Genomic DNA, 23454 nt, shown 5'->3' on the forward strand with positions numbered 1-23454 from the left:
GAAAAAGAAGGAAGCAAAAATGGATATCATCATGAAAGAACTGGCGGAAGAAAAAACGGCCAGGATCGAACTGAGTAAACAACTGGACAAGGCAAATGAAACGATCAAAGCTCTGCAGACGAGTCTGAGAATCCCACGAAGTGAAAGTGTTGAGAGTGCGGCCTTCTCAGGAAACGCAGTCCCTTCAAGTACTCGGCGACAGGGCAATGAAACTGGAGTGGAAATGTCACGATTCATGACGTCGGTGAATCAAATGTCCATCTCTTCCATAAGCGTACCGGAATGCAAGCCTCCCGTCACAGGGGAGCAAATTGGACGGCGCGACTATGAATCGTGGATCGATCTGTTATCGGATTCGTTGAAGTTGGCAGGAGTAGAGGACGAGCCGACCAAATTCGTCATCTTCAAGGTGAAGGCTGGTCCGATTCTATTGGACATTTTCAAGAATACAAAGTCCACCGTTGAAGCTCCTGACGAAATGGAACTTCCGTACTCAAACGCCTTATTCAGATTGAAGACATACTTCGGATCTGCATCTGACATTATGCTGCAGCGTCGTAAGCTCGCACTAATGGTGCAGGCCCCGGAGGAAACAGACTTGGCTTTCATTATGAGGACGGGATCGATCGCCCGCCTGTGTGATTTCAACGAAGGTAAAGAGTTCGAAGAAATTGTAAGTGCCGTCGCGACCCATGCAAGGAACAAAGACGTACGGGTCGTAGCTCTGAAGATGCTCAACAGACAAGGATCATTCACAGAACTGGTGGACGCAGTTCGTGAAATCGAAGCGGTTGCGATGAACGAAGAGTTCTATCGGATGCGGCATAGTAAGCAGGAGGAGTCGAAAATCGCGGCTGTTAGCGCCAGTTTTCCGAAGGAAGGATCGTCACGTCACAACGTGAACTATCGTCCGGCAGTACGGGGCAGATTTACGCCGTACCAGGCGGGGCGCCCCAAATTCGAAGTTCATCGATCATCGGATACAAGAAGGTATGGTAATTCACGGGAAGCTGAGGCGTTCCGCTGTTTCAGATGTGACAGCGTGTATCACAAAGCGGAGACGTGCTTCGCGATCGATAAAATTTGTCTGAAATGTGGCCGTAAGGGTCATATTCAACGAGCTTGCCGCTCAACATACAAGCCAGAAGCTCAGCGTCGTTCAGTCAAGGAGGAGCCGGAGTCGAAACCAGGTGAAGTGGCTTCAGTCGACGTGGAAGTGGCTGCGAAGGCAGAGGAGCAAACGGAAGAGAAAAATGTAGGTGTTGACAACATGAAGTAATGTATCTTTTTTTTGAACTCTATGATTTACGAGGAAATGTTGGAATTTGGTTATTTCGTAAATAAAATTGAATTCGATTGACAATTAAACAGTAACAACTCGAGACTTATTATTCCTAAAACAAGCCATAGTACATCAAAGTTCAGAATGATACATTTATTGATTATTTAAAAAAAAAATAATAAAACTCATAAAGCCATTTTTGTTTACAGTTGCAAATCGCAACATTCACAACGAAGACATCAGCGGATGAGGGAATCATAAAGGCTACGGTCGCAGGATTAGAATGCGAGTTCCTTATTGACTCTGGAGCACAGGTTAATACGATAACACAACATCGGTTTGCTATTCTGTGCGGGGATGATAATTACAGAAAGGGTCTGTTCAACATGCAGGAGAATACTGATCGTCCCCTGAAGGCGTATGCGACAGCCACGGAGATCCCGGTGGTATCGACCTTTGAAGCCTTCTTGCATGTTTCCGACGATCGTCCAACCCTCCTTGAGAAATTTTATGTGGTCGAGGAATGTAGGTCGTTATTAGGAAGGGCGACAGCAACCCGATATAATGTTCTATTACTTGGATTGCAAGTACCGATAGACTCGAGGAAATCCATGACGCAACTCTGGTACGAGGCTGGTGAAATAGCAGCACTAACGGTGGGGGAAACCTTCCCAAAATTCAATATTCCTCCGGTAGTTATTAACTATGACCGGACAAGACCTCCATGCCGCAACATTTTTATGAACATTCCGATTGCGGTGAAGCCTATGGTGGAGAAAAGGCTTCAGGAACTTCTGGCAGCAGGGATCATTGAGAACGTAACAGACGATATGGACGATTCGTTCTGCTCGTCGGTCCTAGCAATCCCTAAAGGAAGGGATGACATAAGGCTGGTGATCGACCTTAGAGGTCCGAACAGCTATATCCAACGAACTCCCTTTCCGATGCCAAGTCTGGAGAAAATCTTGGCTGAGATAGATGGGGCGCAGTGGTTCTCGACCATCGACCTGGCCAATGCCTATTTTCACATCGAACTCGATGAGAAATGTCGCCATCTCACGAACTTTTGCACAGAGTTTGGCATGTTCCGGTGCGTTAGGCTTCCCTTTGGGTTGTGTAATGCGCCGGATATTTTCCAGGAAGTGCTACAGCGGAAAATACTCGGGGGCTGCCGTGGTGTCAAGAACTATCTAGACGATATCTTCGTTTTCGGGAGGACTCCCGAAGAGCACGATGAGAACCTAAGAGCGGTAATGGCCCGCCTTCGAGAACACAATGTTAAAATCAATGAATCCAAATGTGTTTTCAAAAGCCAAGCCGTTAAGTTCATTGGGTTTAAGATAACTCCAGAAGGGTGGCAAATTGAGGAGGAGAAAATGAGAGACATTGAGGAATTCAGAACACCGGAGACTATTGCAGAGGTTAAAAGCTTTTTGGGTCTGGTGACATTCGTCGACAAGTTCGTGCCACATCGAGCAACGCGTACCGAAAAGCTTCGAGCGTTAGCTAATGCAGATGGCTTCTACTGGTCCGAGGCAGAAGAACTAGAGTTCCAAGCCTTTAAGAAGGAGGCAGTGAAGATGATTAAAACACTGGGGTACTTCAACGGAACGGACAGGACGGAGATATTTGTCGATGCATCTGCGGTCGGCCTTGGGGCTGTTTTAGTACAGTTCAATGAGGAAGGAACGCCCCGAATCATCGCTTGCGCTTCAAAAGCGTTAACGACAACCGAGCAGAGATACCCACAAACACACCGGGAAGCTCTGGCTGTGGTGTGGGGTGTCGAGCGGTTCGCTTATTATTTGTCGAGCAGGTCATTTGTAATCAGAACCGACGCAGAGGCAAACCAGTTCATTTTTGGAGGAAAACATCGTATCGGCAAACGAGCAGTGTCCCGCGCTGAAGCTTGGGCTCTGCGGCTGCAACCATTTGATTTTTCTATCCAGCGAGTCTCAGGTGATATAGTTGCGTTTAGGTAATGTTAATGTGTTTACTTTACAGATAAGATTTTTTTATACAGGCGAACAGAACGTGGCAGACGCATTGTCAAGGCTTTTCCTGATGTCCAAAGAGGCGGAACCATTCGACGACAGTTCTGAAGATCATGTACTCTTTGCTTTGGATGCGGGAGTTATGGACATAACGCTGGCGGATATCGAGGTGGCTGCGGAAGCTGATGACGAGTTGAAGCAAGTGGCAGAGGCTCTGGTAGATGATACATGGCCAACTGAATTGAGAAAATACGAATCCCAAAAGAAACATTTGCATAGCATCGGATCAATGATTTGCAAGGATGAAAAAATTGTCCTTCCCAGCTCATTGCGGAGAAGAGCGATGGAATCGGCACATGGCGGACATATAGGCGAAGTTGCCATGAAAAGGATCATGCGAGAGTTTTTTTGGTGGCCACGCATGGCATCAGAAACAGAGCGGTTCGTCAAAGAGTGTCAAACTTGCTGTATGTTGTCCCGTAAAAATGCTCCGGTGCCTATCTCTTCTCGTGATCTTCCCGATGGACCTTGGGATATAATCCAAATGGATTTTCTCTCCATTCCGGGCTATGGTTCCGGAGATTTCCTAACGGTGGTAGATACTTACTCTCGCTATCTTTCGGTTGTGGAGATGAGGCGAAAAACCGCAGAGGCTACTAACGCGGCACTGTGTGGTATCTTCAAGACGTGGGGCTGTCCTCGCGTTTTGCAGAGCGACAATGGGCCACCATTCAGCAGCACAACTTTTTGCTCATTCTGGGAAAATAAAGGCGTAGCGGTTCGAAAGTCGATTCCTTTGAGCCCACAATCAAATGGGCTCATAGAACGACAGAATCAATCTTTGATTAAAGCGGTATCTGCTTCCACAATAGACGGATCGAATTGGCGTTACAGCTTGGAGCAATTTGTACATAGTCATAATACGCTGATCCCACACGCAAGGCTGAGGGTTACCCCATTCGAGCTACTGGTGGGGTTTAAATATCGCGGCCAATTCCCGAGTCTTTGGAACGAATGGAACCCTAAGGAATTGGATCGTGAAAGTATTCGTGAGTTGGACGCTGAAGCAAAGCTGTACAGCAAACACTATGCCGATTCGGCACGAGGAGCAAAGGAGAGTAACATCAAGGTGGGAGATGTTGTACTAATAAGTCAACAGAAGAAAAGTAAAAGTGACCCGACATTTTCCGCTGAGCGATTCACGGTAATTACTCGAACCGGCGCAAAAGTAGTTATTATGAGCAGCAACGGAGTGCAATATGCGAGGAATGTGCAGGACGTGAAGTTGGCCCCACCGGTAGAAGATATCGACGATTCGCAGAAAGGGACTGTAGCAGAGGCGGAGACTAGCGGAGAAATGCCAATTTCTGAAGACATTTCAGGAATGCAGCCAATAGATCTACCGTCAAGCAGCACTAATACAAGGGAAAAAATCACACTTCGACAGCGTTCCGAATTAAAAAGACCTGCTAGGCTAAATGACAACTATGTATATCGTATTTATCAGTGAATCAATGATCACATTCGTTGACAGAGTCATTCGTTGTCATGAAATATCATTACATTTACCATGTAAACTTCAAACATATTTTAAATGGCCCAAGATACAACCAATAAACTATTGGAAAGAGTAGAGGAGAGGAATATTGTAGTAGATTAAGGTTCCTAAATAAATAAATTGGATAAGAAAAAAAAATGTAGCTAGTTTAATTTTAGAGTGCTTTATACCAAACCCAAACGTACTATAAAATGTCCGGGTAAGAAAAATGGTACGAACAGGAAACAGCAAACGGAAAAAAAACTTCGAGGGGAAGGATGGTCATCTTCGTATTTTTGCTCCGCAGAGAGTGTCGGTATGCGAGAGGGATTTAGGTCCAGACAGCGAACGAACGGCTTGGTCACGAGGTGAATGGATGGGCAACGACGCAAAAGACTTGGAGAGGCGCGAAAGTAGACGGCCGTTCGGCTCAAGAGTTCGGTTGGATGACGATGGGAAAATTTGAGAGAGGTGAGTGTGGAGTAGCTCGGCATCCGATTTCGGGTAGACGAAGACGACGACGTGGATAAAGGTGCCCGGAGCAGATGGAGAAAGACAGCGGGTAGAGCCGCTAAACAACAGGTTGGTGGAGAAGAGGTTCGAGGTGTGTGTGTGCGGTAAAGGTGGCTGGCTGCCTTTCGGTCGGGATTGAACCAGCATCGGTCGTGCGAGAAGCAGCCGGTAGAAAAAGAGATCAGATAGCCGAGTGTGGAGAGTCTCTCTCGACAGAAATATGTTGTTCGGTACCGAGCATCGGCTGGGTTCTCTGCTGTCGCGTCAATGCGGAGAGATCGTTCTGTTGGCTAATGTTAATGCGATCAGACGCAATTTTGTGAAGCGCAAAAACACCTTTCACGGATTAAAAGTTTTGGCTGATTGCGGGATTCGGCGGCTTCCAAAAATTTATTCGAAAATGGAGAAACGTCACGACATGGAGTTGCAAAGCTAGCATGCAAAAAACGAGCATTTCTCGAAATGCAGAAGTCACTGCAGCAGAAGCAGATTGGTACGTGTGGTTGAATTGCAAACAGCATAGCTACAGCGGAACTAGTACAAGAGTCTACCCAATCACCGGAAGGGTTGCCGCGATTCCAAGGTTGTACGCATGTAGATTATGGTATTGTGGATTTAGCACCAAATTGGTGTCGGAAGTAACTTCATTGACTTCCGCTGCCTTTCCTGTGCGTTGAACATAACGTCGGGAGTAGTGCGCTTTATAGTAAATCTTATGCACTATACAGCGCACTACTTCCGACGTTATGTTTACGCATAGGAAAGGCAGCGGAAGTCAATCAGGTTACTTCCGACACCAATTTAGTGCTAAATCCACAATAACAACATCCCTGGCCAATTTGTTCAAGAAAGTACCTATATCACGAACCGTATAATCCAACGCCACAGCAAGTAACGGCAAGGCAGGTATTTTCCGGGGAACTTCCGACAATTACTGCTTTAGTAACTGTAGAATAGTGGAGTATTTTTTTTTTATTCTTCAGCCATTTAACCTAAGTTACAGCTCTTTCGTCCAGTAGGGCACTACGTGAGCGATTTCAATTGGAAGCTGTACTTACACTTTGTACAGCGCCTAAATGTATACTATTCTAATTCTACTATCGAACTGGTTGCCGTTGTGCTGATTTCACTTTCTACCCTATCATGGTAGAATGATGAGCACGAGGATGTTGATGTGTTGCTGTTGGTTGTTCCTTTTTCCAGTCCGATTGGGAGCTCATTATGAGTTGCCGCTCGCCGATGCCCAAGTATCCTGGTCCGTTTGAGCCATGGGCTCAAAAGGGGGTCAGTGGCATCTGCTCTCAGGGGGAAAGAGCAACTGACGAAAGTGCCAGGGCTGGGATTGAACCCACTACCATCTAGTTGATGGAATAGTTAATGTTCGCCCTTTAACGATGTAAATCAACAAGAAAAAATTTGTGACGTTAACAAAAGATGGTTACACTCATTTAAACTTCACAATTCGCTCAAATTATGGTAAAAATAAATCATTTTCCTTAAAAATGTCGGCTTCATTGCACCGATTTTCTCCATAGTGTACTATCCATGGCTAATCCCATAAGGAATGCATGCAAAATTGCAAATAGTACGAAAAGGAACCGAAGTTGAAAATTTTATTAGAACTGATACTTGGTTCCTTTCATTGGCACACACTGTAATAAATATTAAAAGTAGTTTTGGCTCCTGTAATTTTCCTGTAAAGTATGATAAACAAGCTATCTTTTAACATATTGGTGCTATTCGATAGTCTTCTCGTTACTTTTGAAGGAATTGTTTTCTTAGGTAGTGCCACAATTGGTGCAGGCACTCTATGCCTGGCTTAAGCATTTGATGGTTGGTGTGCAATGATGTTGATTTAAACAAAACTTACACATTTAAATTGAATCGCCGACCTCAGCAAACGGATTGCCGAGAATCCAACAGCCGAGAATCCGGTAATAACTTTTAGTGAATCTCGGTAAAAGTTTTACCGAGATGTCGTCAAAACTTTGCCGAGATCTCGGTAATCCAACTTTTTACCGAGACCTCGGCAAAGTTCACCGAGACTCGGTAATGGTTTGCCGAAATCACGGTAAAATTTTTACCGAGAATCAGTAAATATTTTACCAAGATATCAGCTGTTGGATTCTCGGTAAACCGTTTACCGAGATCAATTTCTGAATTTAAGTGTGTATGCTTGGTGTAGGCATCAAATCATTGTGAATCAACCATTTAAATCATTTATACCAAGAATATCATCGCTTGAGAGAACTATAGAAAAAGTTATATTGAACAGACAACATTTCTGTCCGTGTGTGGAAGTCGATCCACGGAGCCATGAGTACAGAAAAACGAGAGGTGATAGGCGCTGCCATAGGGTAACGAATGAGAACATTGCGATATAGAAAAAACAAGAGTAGGCGAACAATAAGAGAGCATGAGGTAAACGTGAATGGGTCAAGAAAGTACGGAACAGAATGATGTGCGGAAGTTTCAAGCGAACACTTCGCGGTATTGATGACCGATGAGAACGGCAGAGCGACAGACAAACAGGCGTGATACCTGCAACAGCAATTAGAGGACTGCCGAACATCAATGCTGCTGGGAAGGACGAACTTCCTGCTGATAAGGGAAGGTTGCGATGGTGTCCCCCGGGGATTTCAACCGGACTATTTGTGTTGCATTCTACATGTGAAAATATGATTAAATCCAAAGCCTTTCGGGTGATGGGCCAGTGGTGTGGTCAGGAGGGGCCCTCAAAGGGGCAAATTATGCAAAATATTGCTGTGTGCATTCAAGATGCAAACGATGCCCAAATGCGCTCCAAACGCGGTAACACAGTGTTACCAAAGGCAACTTAGCAACCATAGTCAAAACCATCGCCAACCTAGGATTCAAAAGACATCGGGTTACTTGTTAGAAAATCTTACCGCATTTGGTGCTCCCGCATTTGATATTTGCATCTCGAATGCACACAGCAATATAACATTATTGAAAATGCTCAAACATCATCAGAATGCAAATTTCAAAATGTATTGCAGTAGAGACAGACGGAATATGCATCAATACTTGATTTCGTAATAAATTTAATTTACCATAGGCGTTACCAGGGTGAGATGGGTGATAGACAAGGTGATACATTTTTATTAAAATAACTTCAAGTTAATCTTTCCCTGGCAACGCCTATGGTAAATTAAATTTGATTCGAAATCATGTGGAGCAAAAAATAAGTTTTGGTCTGTCTCAAGATTTTGGGTTGCTGAATCCGAATCTGGGCTCAGATTTGCTCCAGCACATCACAATTTTGAGCTATACCTCAAGCAGTGTGTGGATTTTTATCGCGAACCACTGAATGGTCCATGCTAACATTTCGTGAACCGACATGCTCAGGAACGCTCCTCGAAATGCTGTTCATTCTCTTGTCCGGTTTGATGCGAGAGCGCAATCAAGAGAGAAGATGCCCGATGACGCTAATGAAAGCGATGCATTCGGTAAGAATATTTTATTGTCATAATTCTTTTTTATTGAGACTACACAACCTGCAACGTCATGAATACAGTTAAATTAAATATTAGTTCACGTTTTTAAAGAGAAAATGCATTAAATACTGATAAAAATAACGATTATTCACAGTAGTCCCATTCCAACGATGAGAGATCATCAGTAAGTGTTACACTTAGCGATGCCCGCTCATCGCCGCAGCTTGTTTATATCGGAGTTTCTTCTTTGTGTTCCTTCGTGAACCATGCGACTCGACGAGAGAACATACACCGTTTGGTAATTGAAACAGAACCAACAGAAGGGAAGACAAACTGCCGAGTGGTTCACTTATCACTTTTTCGTCCAAACACTGACCTCAAGTTATAAGGCAAAATATGCGATTTTGGGCTTTTTTGACTGCAAGCCATTAAGCATGGAAATATTTTTTTTTAACCTTCATCCAGCCAACGTACATTTTCCACCTTCGGAAAAGCACAAAAATGGTTATAACTTTTTTGTTTTTCGATGGATTTTGATGAAATTTTCACAACTTCACGAAAAACTCTTCTAGTTTATTATGCCGGGTACATGGGTGCCTGGTCCACATGGTTCCGGAGTTATTCCGGATTGTCTTGGGGTACCAAAATTTTCCACATACTTTGTGCAACGTATATCTCAAGATCCCGATGAGGTAGAAGTATAGTGTCTTCGGCGAATTTGTTCAGTAGGTTAAGAACTAACTAGCAACGGCGACTTTGGTTCGCGATTCGGCCGCTAGGCGGCGCCAGTGACAAAAATGTTTAAACCCTCATATCTCAGAAAACTGATAAGATAGAATGATGCTGTCTTCGGCAAAATTCTTCAGCAAGCTCAGAACTATCTGATAGTAAAGTCTTTGGTTTGGGATTTATCCGCTAGGTGGCGCACTGTGTCTGAAAAATTCAAACACGTTTATCTTGATACCTTAATGAGGTACAAGCATGCCGTTTTCAGCAAAGTTGTTCAGCAGGCTAAGAACTATCTGGCAATAGCGTCTTTGGTTCAAAAATCGTCCGCTAGGTGGCACCAGGGTAAAAAATCTTCAAACTTCTATATCTCAGAATCCTGATAAGATAGAATGATGCCGTCTTCAACAAAGTTCTTCAGCAAGCAAAAAACTGTCTGAAACTTGATGTCTTTGGTTCGTGATTTATTCGCTCGGTTATTCGCTACACCATCTTTGATCCCCTGCAGACAAATTTGGCACCCACAATATTGCTCCGTTTTTTCTTCCGGTAATGTCTCCGGGAATTTCTACAGGAACTCTTCCGGGAGTTTTTACAGGATTTTCGCCGGGAATTTCTCTAGGAATTCCTCTGGAAATGTCTCCGGGAATTCCTCCGGATTTTTTTTCCAGAATTTTCTCTAGGACCCACATCCGGAACTCCTGCGGAGATTCCTTCGGCAATTTGCCCAGGAATTCTTCTGGGAATTTCTCCAGGAGTTCTCCAAAAATTCCTCCGGATTTTCTCATAGAATTTTCCCAGGAATACTTCCATGAGTTCCTCCGTGAATTACTCCATGAATTGCTCCGGGATTTTCCTCAGGAATTCGTTCAAGAATTTATCCAGGTTTAATTTCTCCGAGAACTTTTATAGGAGTTCATCAAGGAATATCTCCGGGAATGTCTCCGGGAATTCCCTCGGGAATTTCTTCAGAAAATCCGCCAGGAATTGCTTCAGAAATTTCTTCAAGAAGTTGTCCGGGAAATCCTTCAGAAATTCTTCCAGGTATTCTTCCGGGCATTCCCCCAGAAATTCCTCCGGGAATGCCCCCAGAAATTCCTCCGGGAATTTCCTCAGAAAAATTTCTGTTTTTTTTTCAAAAAAAATCCACTGAGAATTTCTTTAGGAAGTCTTCCGTGACTTTTTTTTTCAGAAAACACTCTGAGAATTTCTCCAGGAATTCCTCTGGGAATTTCTCTAAGAATTCCTCCTTTATTTTCTCCAGGAATCCAGCCGGGAATTCCTACGGGAATGTCTCTGGAAATTCTCCGTGGAATTTGTCCAGAAATTCCACTAAGAATTTCTGAAGGAAATTCTTCCAAACTTTTTCCTGGAATTCCACTAGGAATTTCTTTACGATTCACTCCAGGAATTTCTCCGGAAATTCTTCTAAGATTCCTATCAGCAATTCCTCCGATGATTCCTTCAGTAATTTCTCCAGGACTTTTACCGGGATTATTTCCAGGATTTTTTCGGGTATTTCTCCAGGAATTCTCCGGGGATTCCTCCAGGAATTCCCTCAGGGGATTCCTTTAGAGATTCTTCCAGGAATTTCCTTTGGGGTAGGAAGATTCCCTGAAGAATTTTCCAGAGGAATTGCTGGAATTCCTAGAGGATTTCCTGAGCAAATCCCGAAGATTTCCTTTAAAAATTTCCGGAGAAATTTCAGAAGAGTTCCCGGAGGAATTCCTGAAAGAATTTTCGTGGGATTTTTTGGAAGATTTCCAAAAGAAATTCCCAAAACAACTCCTGGAGGATTTCCTAGAGAAATTTCTGGAGACATTCTCGGAGGAGTTCCTGGAGAAAATACAGGATAAATTCCCGGAGGTAATCGTAAAGGAATTCCTAGAGGAATTCCGGGAGAAATTCTCGAGGGTTTTGCGAGAAAAACAGATCACGAAAGACTTCCTGAAGAGATTCCTGGAGAAATTACCAAAGGATTTTCTTGAAAAAAAAAACCGACAGTTTTCCTAATAAAATTCCCGGATATAGTCCTGGAGAAACTCCTGGAAAAATTCCAGGAGAAATTCCTAGAGAAATTCTTGGAGGAATTCCTATAGAACATCCCGGAAGTATTCCTGCAGAAATTCCCGGAGGAGTTCATGGAGGAATTCCCGGAGGCACTCATGGACGAATTCCTGGGGAAATTGTTAGTGAAATTCGCGGAGAAAATCTTGAAAAAAAAAAGTCAGGAGGAATTTCTGGAAAAATTCCCAGAAGAACTTCCGTAGAAATTGCCGAAGGAATTCCCGAAGGAGTTCCTAATGGGAGTCCTAAATGAAATACTGGGGAAATTTCCGGAGGAATCCCCAGAGGATTTCCCGGAGGAACTTCTGGAGGATGTCCTAGAAGAATTCCAGGAAAAATTCCGAAGGAATTCACGGATAAATTCCCGGTGGAATACCCGGAGTACTTGACTTGGTTAAAAGTTATGTAACTAACAGGTTTTCGTTGAATAATAAATAACAAAAATTCCCGGAAGAGTTCCTGTAGAAATTCCCGGAGACATACCCGAAAGAAAAAACGGAGTAAAAGAAGCAATATTGAAGGGCGAAAAAATTTGTCTGCAGGAGGTCAAAGACGGTGTTAAAGTATTGCCTCTTGTACCACCGTACTCGACCGTCTACTATCCTGCCAAATAGCACTTAGCTTGCTGAACAACTATGCTGAAAATGGAATATTTCTTGTTCAGTAGGGTTTTCATACAAATATTTTCCTAATACTAGACGGAATCTATCGAATAATATTAGAACCGTCGACACCAGATACGTCTAACTTCCTTTTAACTTTCGAAAAAATTTTCTGGACGTTTTCCGATTTTTAAGATAAAATTGTTTGAATGTTTTGATTGTTAGTGTCACCTAGCGCCGCCATTGCCGGATAGATCTCAACCTGCCGAACAATTGTACAGAAAACGCCATGCTTGTAGCTTAAAACAGTAACGAGATATACGTGTTTAAATATGATACACAAGTTGCCACCTAGCGAATAAATCACGAATCAAAGACCCAAGTTTCAGACAGTTTTTAGCTTGCTGAAGAACTTTGTTGAAGACGGCATCATTCTATCTTATCAGGATTCTGAGACATAGAAGTTTGAAGATTTTTTACCCTGGCGGCACCTAGCGCACGATTCTCGAACCAAAGACGCCATTGCCAGATACTTCTTAGCATGCTGAACAATTTTGCTGAAAACGGCATGCTTGTACCTCATTAGAGTATCGAGATAAACGTGTTTGAATTTTTCAGACACAGTGCGCCACCTAGCGGATAAATCCCAAACCAAAGACTTTACTATCAGATAGTTCTGAGATTGCTGAAGAATTTTGCCGAAGACATCATCATTCTATCTTATCAGGTTTCTGAGATATGAGGGTTTGAACATTTTTGACACTGGCGCCGCCTAGCGGCTGAATCGCGAAACAAAGTCGCCGTTGCTAGTTAGTTCTTAACCTACTGAACAAATTCGCCAAAGACACTATACTTCTACAGGGTGCGGCAGGAAAAAATGCGAAAAGTTCAAGGCACTATTACACGCTAAATATGGAATATATATGACTATTTTTTCATGACAGTGTATCAGTCAATGTCTATATTCTAGCACTGAAAAATAAAAATGAACATATTGGATGTTTAACATGTGATAATGTAGGCCTAATAAGCGGATATCAATAAACTGCGCGCCCAATGGTCATTAAACAAAATGACTATAATAGTAACAAAATTAGCTCAAATTCGATGAACAACCAGACCACACTGATCCAGAGCCATGTAGTTTTACATACCAGATGAAATAAGTACATATATTTGATGATACTGTAGAGAAAATCAAAAATTTTGTTTTATCAGATGCGAAATTTAGCGACCTGTGTGATTTTCTGCGGTTTGAAAATTCTGGTTGTCTTCATCTTCAGGCGCCGCCCTGTAAAGGTTAGTGACCAAAATGGGATTTTTTTTAATTAACTTTTCAGAAGACTAGCCTATTATCGATCATGGAACGTTGAAACATAGATTGGTTAATGTCAAATGGACGAAAATGAGATTTGAAGTTGAAAAACACTTTCGCATTTTTTCCTGCCGCATACTGTACCTCATCGGGATCTTGAGATATACGTTGCGCAAAGTAAGTGGCCAATTTTGGTACCCCAAGACAATCCGGAATAACGCCGGAACCATGTGGACCAGGCACCCATGTCCCCGGCATAATAAACTAGAAGAGTTTTTCGGGAAGTTGTGAAAATTTCATCAAAATCCATCGAAAAACAAAAAAGTTATGACCATTTTTGTGCTTTTCCGAAGGTGGAAAATGTACGTTGGCTGGATGAAGGTTAACAAATCAAAGGATAAATTGGTCATTGACCATCTAAATTATGGACGCATGTAAAATATTTCGTTTTATCAAATCAAATTTGATTGATTTAAGCATTTTATATCAGTATGTAAACTTACAAGCAACTTTTGGAGGGTGGCTTGTATGTGAAATATCGTACCTAACATAAACCGCTTAAAATTATCAAATTCGATTTGATAAATCGAGAAATTTTGCATGAGTCGCTAATTTAGATGTTTATTGACCAATTTATCCATTGGCGTAGCTAGGGGGGGGGGGTGGAACAAATTTGGCAGCCCTTAGAATTTTTCCTTGACAGTCACCTAAAATTTAAAATTTCACACAATAAATTTTAATATTTATTAAAGGCACATTTTAATAAAACATAAACATACCCGGAATTACTTATACACCTGTTGCACGTTTTGGCGTTTTGGATATTGGTAAGAACAACCAACAGACTTCTCCATGGATTCCTCCAGTAATACCTTTATCTATTCAAACAGTGATTTTTCTAGGCTTCCTGTATGGATTCCTCCCGATATTTCTTTAATAAACTTCTCTCAGGATTCCAGGCAGTTCATATGGGGTTGTACATACTAGAAATTTCAGCAGAGATTGATCCAGCAATTTCTCGTAGTATTTCTTTCGAAATTTTTACTATGGTACTTCTTGGAATTCTTCTAGGAATTCTTTTAAAAAATTATCTTGGGATTTCTTAAGAAATTCCTGGTGGTGTAATTCAGGACAACCTTCGTGGGATTCTTTCAGAAGTTTCTTCCGGTGATTCTTCCAGGAATTCCTTCAAAGATTTTATTCAGAGATTCTTCCAGAAATTTCTCATGAAATTTCTCCAGGAGCTTATATTGGCCTTCCTCTGGGAACCGTGGCTAGGATTCCTGCAAGTTCTCTTAGAGCTCCTCCATTATTTCTCACTGTGATACCTTCAGGAATTCTACTAGGGAAATTCTTTCGGAAATTCTTCCAGAAAATTATCCTGGGATTTTTCTAAAAATCCTTTCGGTGATTCTTCCAGAGATTTCTTCAAGGATTTAACCAGGACTTTCTCCAGAGGTTATTCCACAAGTTCCGCAGGGGATTTCTCCAAGAACTTCTATTGGCCTTCCTCCATGAATTCCGGCTGGAATTCTTCAAGCAATTCCCATGATAACATCTTCAGAAATACTTCTAGGGATTTCACCTGGCATATTTACATGCTGCAATACTTTCGGGAAATCTTTCTGAGATTCCTCAGAACATTCCTCCTGCGATTCTATCAGGGATTCCTCCAGAATACTTCTACCGATTCTTTCAAGGAGAACTGTAGGTATTCCTCCGGGAACTTGGTAGAGGAACTTCTTTTAGGATACCCCCGGCATTCCTGATTCAAGGATTTCTCTAGATATTACTTCTATGATATCTCCCTCAATTCTAGGAATTCCTCCAGATCCGCGCATCCCAAACTCCCAAAACCCGTTTCCCAATTTTGAGAAGCGCTGCTCTAGTTATTCCAGCTGGAATTCTTCTAGCAATTCCTGCGGTCCTTCAAGCTATTCTTCCTTAATACATTCTAACTATGGTAGTTCAGAAATTATGCTACGGATTTTTCTAGAGCTTTCTTTTGGCTTTTTTACTGGAATTTTTTCAGATAATCTTCCTGGAATTTATGCAGGAATTTCTTTGGTTGTCCTACCAGGGATTTCTTCAAGGACCCATTCAGGAATTCCTATAGAAATTCCTGCAGAAACTCCCTTTGCCCTTCCTTCAAGAATACCTCAAACAACTCCTCCTAAGGTTCTTCCAGCAATTCTTTCAGAAATTCTTACTATGATACGTCCATATATTCTTCTTGTGATTCTTTTACGAATTTATCCTAGCATTATAGCTGGAATTCTTCCGAGAAATCTTCCTGTGATTTCTTCAGAAGCTCTCCGGTGATCCTCCAAAATGCCTGGAGGATCACATGAGAGCTTTTATCTAAGGATTCTTTCATAATTTTCTCATGGGATTTCTCCAGGAACTCCACTTGGTCTTCCTCCAGGAATTTCATCTGGATTTCTCAAGCAGTTCCTACTGTGGTTCTTCCAGCAATGCCTCCTAGGACTCCTCCAGAATTTCTTACTGTAATGTCTCCCAGAATTTTTCTAGGAATAATTCTAAGAATTTCTCCAGGGATTCCTTCAAAACTTGCTTGGATTCTTCAAGGCAATCTTTCTAGGAGAATTGCAGAAGTACCTTCAGTGTTTCCTCCTGGAAATCCTAAAGGTTTTCCTTTAATTTATCCAGATATTTCTTATTGGATTCTTCCAGGAAATCCTCTTTACTTTTATCCAGGAACTCCTCCTGCGATTCCATAAGCGATTCCTGCTTAAGTGTAGAATTAGCATAAGTTAAAATACACAATAATAAAATTAAAAAAATAAAAAAGATTCCAGCTGCTTCTAATGTTTCAGGAATGCCTCCTGTAGGTCACGTCAATAAATATTCACGGTCATACCTGCAGGAATCCCTCTAGGGGTTTCTCCTGGCCTTCTAGCTAGGATTCTTCTAGGTAGTGTTCCAAGGATATTTCCAGAAATGCCTTTGATCCTTCCAGAGATTTTTCTAGAGACTCATCCAGGAATTATTCTAGAGTTTTTATTTGTGGATTACTATAGAAATTAATCACGGTATTACTCCTGGAACTCCTCTTGGGCTTCTTAAATAAATTCCAGTAGGAATCTCTAGAAGAATTGCTAATCGAATCTCGCGAATAGTTGGAATTTCCAGAGAAATCTTAGAAGGTTTTACTAGATAAATCTCTAGTGAAATCCTATAGTTTTTTCATTTACAAACTTGTAATTAATTATAAGGCACAGAATGTTGCTAATTGACAAATTGAGACATGAATTTGCGAAAAAAACATCGTGTTCTGGTGGGATTCGAACCTACGACTCCGTATTCGCTATACCGTAGTATGACCATTTCTTTGAGGATTATTCTTTTTTTTTGAAAATTTCTGCCGTAGTTTCATTAGAATTTCATCAGCAATTTCTTTGGATTTTTTTTGCTTAATTTCAATAACTATTCCTCCGAAATTATATCAGCAATTTCTTTTCAAGTTATTTTGCGGATTTATTGGGCAATTTTATTGTGATTATTTTTGAAAATCTTTATGATTTAACTGCATTTATATTCATTGCTTCCGAAGGTTGCTGAATTGGGAAATCTAAAATTCTCAACTGGTCTTGGTCAAAGAAAATCCCATGAAATTCACGAAAAACTTATTACTGAAAAAAACCCCAAAGAAATTGTCGGAAAAAACCATCAAAATTACATTAGAGCTCTCAAAGTAGTTGCCAAAAGAATTCATATTAGAATTACCAGAGGAATTCCTGAATAAAAAATATTAAGACTTTTTAAGGAAATTGGCCAAATCCAATCTCAAAATAAAGTGCCGAAATATTCTATATATTCTATAAAAAAAAACAAAGAAATTAATTCAAAGAAATTCTCAAAGAATTATCCGAAAGCATTAAAGGAATTTCTGAAGAAAAATTAAAAAGAACCCCAAAAGTATTTCCATAGAATCACCGTGACAGAATTTTTAAAGAACCGCCAAAGTTTTTTTTTTTTTCAAATAAATTCCCGAAGCAATTACTAAAAAAAATGCCGAATCAATTTCCAAAGGAATTACCAAAGAAGTTCCCAAGTGCTGATGAAACTCCCGAATAAATGTTCAATGGAAGTAACATCGGAATTGCCGAAGGTATTCCGGAATCATCTGCTGCAGCAATTCCCTACATAAAAACTGAAGAAGTCTAGAAAAAAGTGTCTGAAGATTTTTTCAATAATATTATAGAAGCGATTTATAAAAGACTTTCCGAAGGAGTTTTCGAAGGAATTGGCGAAGGAATACCGAATAGCATAAATAATAAAATTCCAAAAAATGGACGAAAATCCAAAAAAAGCAGAATGACTTGCCGAAGATATTAAAAAAAATGTGTAGAAGTTCGCAGAGTTATTGTCGAATGGCTTCACTAAAAGAATTCCCTAAGGAATTGCCTGAAGAATAATTGGAGGATTTTTAAAAGCAAATATCAATAGAATTGCTGACATTAACAAAACAATGCTTGAAATACTATTTAAAAAATCAGCTTTATACAGCATTCCATTCACCAGATATATTTATATATGGTAATTATTAATCCAGTCGAAACCGGAATTTGGTGCGAACATCAGGATCCCGATGAAAAAAAATCAAAGTTCGCTCGCACCAAATTCCGGGTTTCAACTGGATTGATAATATGTTGGTGAAGCTTCAGAACGGAACTCAGGATAATCGAGTGCGAATTTTGTAGTTTTGAGAATCATACTCACATTTTTTCTGTAAAAGTATTTTCGTGCCCACGTGGTAATATTCAACTAATTAACCAAAAATGCAAATATGTATTCTGATTTTGAAATTTTAAGGACAAGGTATTTGGAGTACATTGCTCAAGATTTCTAGAGCACCGTTTTTTAGAACCGTTGAACGGATTTGGATTAAAATGCATCACGCTGTTGTCAACCACTGAACAATTAGCGTGATGCATTTTGATCCAAATCCGTTCAACGGTTCTAAAAAACGGTGCTCTAGAAATTTTGAGCAATGTACTCCAAATACCTTGTCCTTAAGTATTTATATTCCTTAAAATTGTTCTTGAAAGCTTTTTTTAAAGGGTTGTTATCATGCAATAAAACAAAGAGGATGTAACGATGAATACAAGTTACACGCAAATTTGTGAATATTTTATAGTTTCCGAGATTTACACGTCAGAGTTTGGGAAGACAGATGCAACTGGAAGGAACAGATTGTACTTTCAAGACTTCGTACCGGGCACACAAAGGTATCACACAACTTTACCGGGCACTCAACATTTCGCCAAACGTGCGAGACCTGCGACGCTCTTTTTGAGAACCTCAGGAGATTCTATAAACTGGGCTGCATTAGCGATGTGCTCCAAAACGACGAGGCAAGTGAAGCTGCTCTTATCGGTTTCCTTAAATATTCAGGTTTATTTGCACTAATTTGATTCCTTTTTACTCTTTAATAGCTCCCTACGCAACTATGTCGGGTGCACCACGGCATAAAAAAAAAAAAAAAAAAAAATTGGATAACTGACATTTGGCACTACAACGGAAAACGAAACGGATACCTGGAATACCTCTTCTCAGCATCTATCAACGACCAAGACAAGGATCCCGGATAACGAGCAGGATAACATGAAAATCAACTACGAATAACCCAAAATATCTGACAGTATTATTGTAAACTCATCTTTGTAACATCAACACTCTGTATAGACTACGTCAAACAATTACTATTTTTACCGAGATGAACCAGCCCTGGGCTGAAAATCTTGTTAATAAAGATAATAATAATTTTACACGTCTAATAATTGCTTCGAAAATGTATTCTAATGGATCTGGTTATTTTCAATCCACAAAACAGGGGTTGTCACGATGACTGTTAAGTACTTAAGTTCAAACTGAAAATACAAATTCTATTTTCCCGCGACGCAGTATATCATCATACTAAGAAATTGAGGTCGGATCGGTATTTCCTTAAAAAGAGCCACTGAAACGGGCACCCCCTAGGCACCCCCTAGGAAAAAATCCTAGATACGCCAATGAATTTATCCTTTGATTGATTAAAAAAAATATTTCCATGCTTAATGGCTTGCAGTCAAAAAAGCCACAAACCGCATATTTGCCCTATAAATTGAGGTATAGCTCAAAATTGTAAAGTGCTGGAGCAAATCTAAGCCCAGATTCAGATTCAGCGACCCAAAATCTGTCAGAGACTCATAAGTTTGTTGTTGAGACAGACCAAAAGTTATTTTTGTTACGCTGTGTAATGGACCAGCTGAAGTCCCGTAGGCTGCAAACGAAGACAAAACTCGCATTAGACAAGATTCAAAATCTTCAAGTCGCTTTATACGGCCATGAATCGTAGACGTTAAGGAAAATTGATCGGAGAGTCTTTAGTGACTGAAAACGTAAAGTTTTCAAATATATTGAGACATTAAGACATGCATATATTGAAGCGAATAAAAACGGCGCGCTGCGGTGGGCTGGCTACGTAGTTGGTATGCCAGAGAAATGACATGCTAAAACTATAGTCAGCAGATAACCAGGAAGCGGTCGTCAGTTTCGTAGTAGGCCACTCACACATTGGACCGCTGGACCGAAGGACTCTTCGCCTACGATGTTAAATACGACGTTACATGTAACCACGAACGACAGGGTAAGCCTAAGCAGCAGTGTTACGATAAACGGAGACACTTTCGAGCTGGTGGAGGACTTCGTCTACCTCGGTTCCTTATTAAGGTTGAAGGATTCGTCATTGACATAATTGTCATCATTGAAAATAGGAAAGCAGTTTTCTCGCTCAAATCATGAATGTTTGAATTGAAATTGTATTCTGCACCCGCAATATGGTGAATACATTTTCACTGTTGAAATTTCAGCTTTGAATGAGAAAACTGCTTTCGTATTTCCAGTGATGACTTTTATGTCAATAACGAATCCTTCAACCTTCACGGCAGACAACAGCTGAGGGCCCATATAGCCGAGGCGGTAAACGCACGGGTATTCAGCATGACCATGCTGAGGGTGACGGGTTCGATTCCCGGTCGGTCCAGGATCTTTTCGTAAAGGAAATTTCCTTGACTTCCTTGGGCATAGAGTATCTACGTGCCTGCCACACGATATACACATGCAAAATGGTCATTGGCAGAGGAAGCTCTCAGTTAATAACTGTGGAAGTGCTCATAGAACACTAAGCTGAGAAGCAGGCTTTGTCCCAATGAGAACGTTACGCCAAGAAGAGAGAGAGAGAGGCAGACAACAATTTTAGCCGTGAAATATGAAGGCGCATCATTAGGGGAAGTCGGGCCTACTATGGGCTCCACAATAATATGCGGTCGAAAAAGATTCACCCTCGCACCAAACGCACCATGTACAAGACGCTAATAAGACCGGTGGTACTCTACGGACACGAGACATAGACGATGCTTGAGGAGGACCTGAGGGGCTGTCCATAAATCACGTGATCATTTTAGGGGGGGGGGGGGTTTGGCCACTGATTATTTTGCATGGACAAATAAAAAAAAAATTATGGACTAGTGACCACGCGGGGGGGGGGGGGGGGGGGTGTTGAAAAGTCTCAAACCACGTGGTTTATGGACAGCCCCTAAGTGTTCGAGCGGTGGGTGCTTAGGGCCTTCCTTGGCGTTGTGCAGGAGAACGGTGTGTGGCGGCAAAGAATGAACCACGAGCTCGCTGCACTCTACGGGGAACCTAGTATCCGGAAGGTAATAAAAGCTGGAAAAATACGATGGGCGGTTCAAGTTGCGAAAATGCCGGACAACAACCCTGGTTTTCAGATGGTACAAGAGGATCTGGAGGGCAGCGTACACACCAATTTTTTTGAAATGCTTCCAGCACAAAAAAAATCAGTAAATTAAATTGCTGAATTTCAGAAAAAATTTTGCTGAGTATCAGCACAACGTTACTGATCAACTGTCAAAATTGCTGGATGGTTCAGCAAGTTGATAAATAATTGGTAATACTCAGTAAATTCGTATTGCTGAATGAAATCAGCACAAAAAAAAACAGCAAAATTTGCTGAATACCAGCAAACAAAATTTGCAGTGTACAAGGTGGGTGGATCACCCAGCAAACACACGGTCGTATAAGATGTTTCATAGAATACTAAAGTGGAGGCGATATACGTACACTTTACACACGGGTAAATGGAAGCATGTACGCATATGACCTCCACTTTAGCATCATATGCAACATCATATAAGACTTTGGGTTTGCTGGGCAGGTTCAAAACGATCTGACAAGTGTGGGACGCGGCCGATAATGGAGGGCTGCAGCCACGAACCGAGTATTGTGGCAAAAATTGTTGATTCAGATTTATTATAATTGTAAGGCGCCCGCAAATTATGTAACGCTAGAGCGGGAGGGGGAATATGTCGATTTTAACGTCACGTGATAAATGGATGCTGCCCAATGTAATGATAAATATATAAATGTTAGGTGAAGGGTTAAGCTACAGATCTCGAATTATCTTTTCATCTATGAATTTCGTGTAAAATGGTAAGCATGAATAAATTGAACTAGCTGATCAAGATTAGTGTTCAGTTCTATTTGTGTGTGAAATTGATTCAGACATAAAAATACAAGTATGAGCCAAACCAAAACTTAATGCAGCTTTACCAATACTCGGGTTACTTGGAGACCTCCGAAAGCGCAAAATCACAACAGCACTTATCTAGAAGCATAAGTATAGTATGCTGTATAACCAGGCAACCTCCTGTTCTGTAACCCGCAAATACAACCAATATTCGATGTGCAGAAGAAAGTTCAAATCAAAATAGCTCTCACCAGTTAAAATTATTTTAAAAAATGTAGTAATGTACAACTGAATTGGAACTTATTTCATTTGGGAAGTCCACATCCAACCATTTCAAAATGCCCGCAAGGTTCGACGCTTCCGAAGGCAGAAACCATTTAATTCAATTCGTCGTATCTCGCCACACATAACTGCAACCAGATTAAGAATTACTCACCACATCACCAGACCAGACTCACGGAAAGTAGACGGTAATGTACACGCACGTCCACGCATCGTGCCAGTTCAGTGCAGCAATGCCTGGCGGTCACGCACGCATTCGGTAGATTGAAAATTAATTGAAAATAATGACTTTGTTATTGATTATTCATTGAAAAGTAAGTATTCAACTTCCATACACACAGGGGGTAAATTGAGCGAAAAATAATGAATATGAGAAATGAGCTGGAAATTTCCTGCATGAGTTGATGATAATTAGGTTTGCTCCGGACACCAGAGGAAATGAAAAATGAATGCACAATAAAATGGGGCAAAATTCAACGGCAGGAAAATGAGCTTCAGATTATAAATAAACTGTAGGAACGTCCGTAAGAGACGTCACACGATTAGGAAAATAAAACAACTGGGTTATGAGAAATCCTGACGATCTACTTAACAGCTCTAGAATGTCTATTCAAAAAGGATGAATCCGGTAGAAGGGAAATAGAATTTAGGCTAAATTAACACTTAAACTACTGAGGGGGTGAAAACTCCCGCGAACTACCAAGGGTCCAAAAAAAGTCGGAAGTCCAACTTTGACAAGGCATTTCTCGGCCGTTTTTTAACCGATTTTAAAACTTTTTTTTGCGATGGAACCGGACAGGTTTCAAGAACAGCGTCCTTCCTAAAGATTTTCAAATAGATGCGTCTACCCAAAGTCATTAAGCAAAAGACACTTCCTACTTTTTTGAGGACGCCTTTTTTTGCACACTTTGATCAATAAAATAAAATTTAAAGCGATGACATATGATTTTTTCGACTCTAAATCATGCGTACAGCCGGAGTGAACATGTTTATGCAAAATAAGTGATTTTTCAGTACACTGATATTTTAATTTACTGAAAAAACTGCTAAAATGCCCTATTTTTCACATAAAATAAGCAATAAATCAAAATTTAAAGCGATGACATATAATTTTTTTGGTCTTAAAT

General features: G+C 41.0%; 1 protein-coding gene across 1 annotated transcript; it reads left to right on the forward strand.

Annotated features, from left to right (window-relative positions):
- The first annotated feature begins 3346 nt into the window (after positions 1-3346).
- Positions 3347-5279, forward strand: LOC134286637 (uncharacterized protein K02A2.6-like). The gene is made up of 2 exons (XM_062848281.1): positions 3347-4606; positions 5121-5279. The coding sequence occupies exons 1-2, from the start codon at positions 3347-3349 to the stop codon at positions 5277-5279; spliced, it is 1419 nt and encodes a 472-aa protein (XP_062704265.1).
- Positions 5280-23454: the final 18175 nt, after the last annotated feature.

Source organism: Aedes albopictus, chromosome 2 (assembly GCF_035046485.1).
Source record: "Aedes albopictus strain Foshan chromosome 2, AalbF5, whole genome shotgun sequence".
In the NCBI taxonomy this organism is placed as follows: domain Eukaryota; kingdom Metazoa; phylum Arthropoda; class Insecta; order Diptera; family Culicidae; genus Aedes; species Aedes albopictus.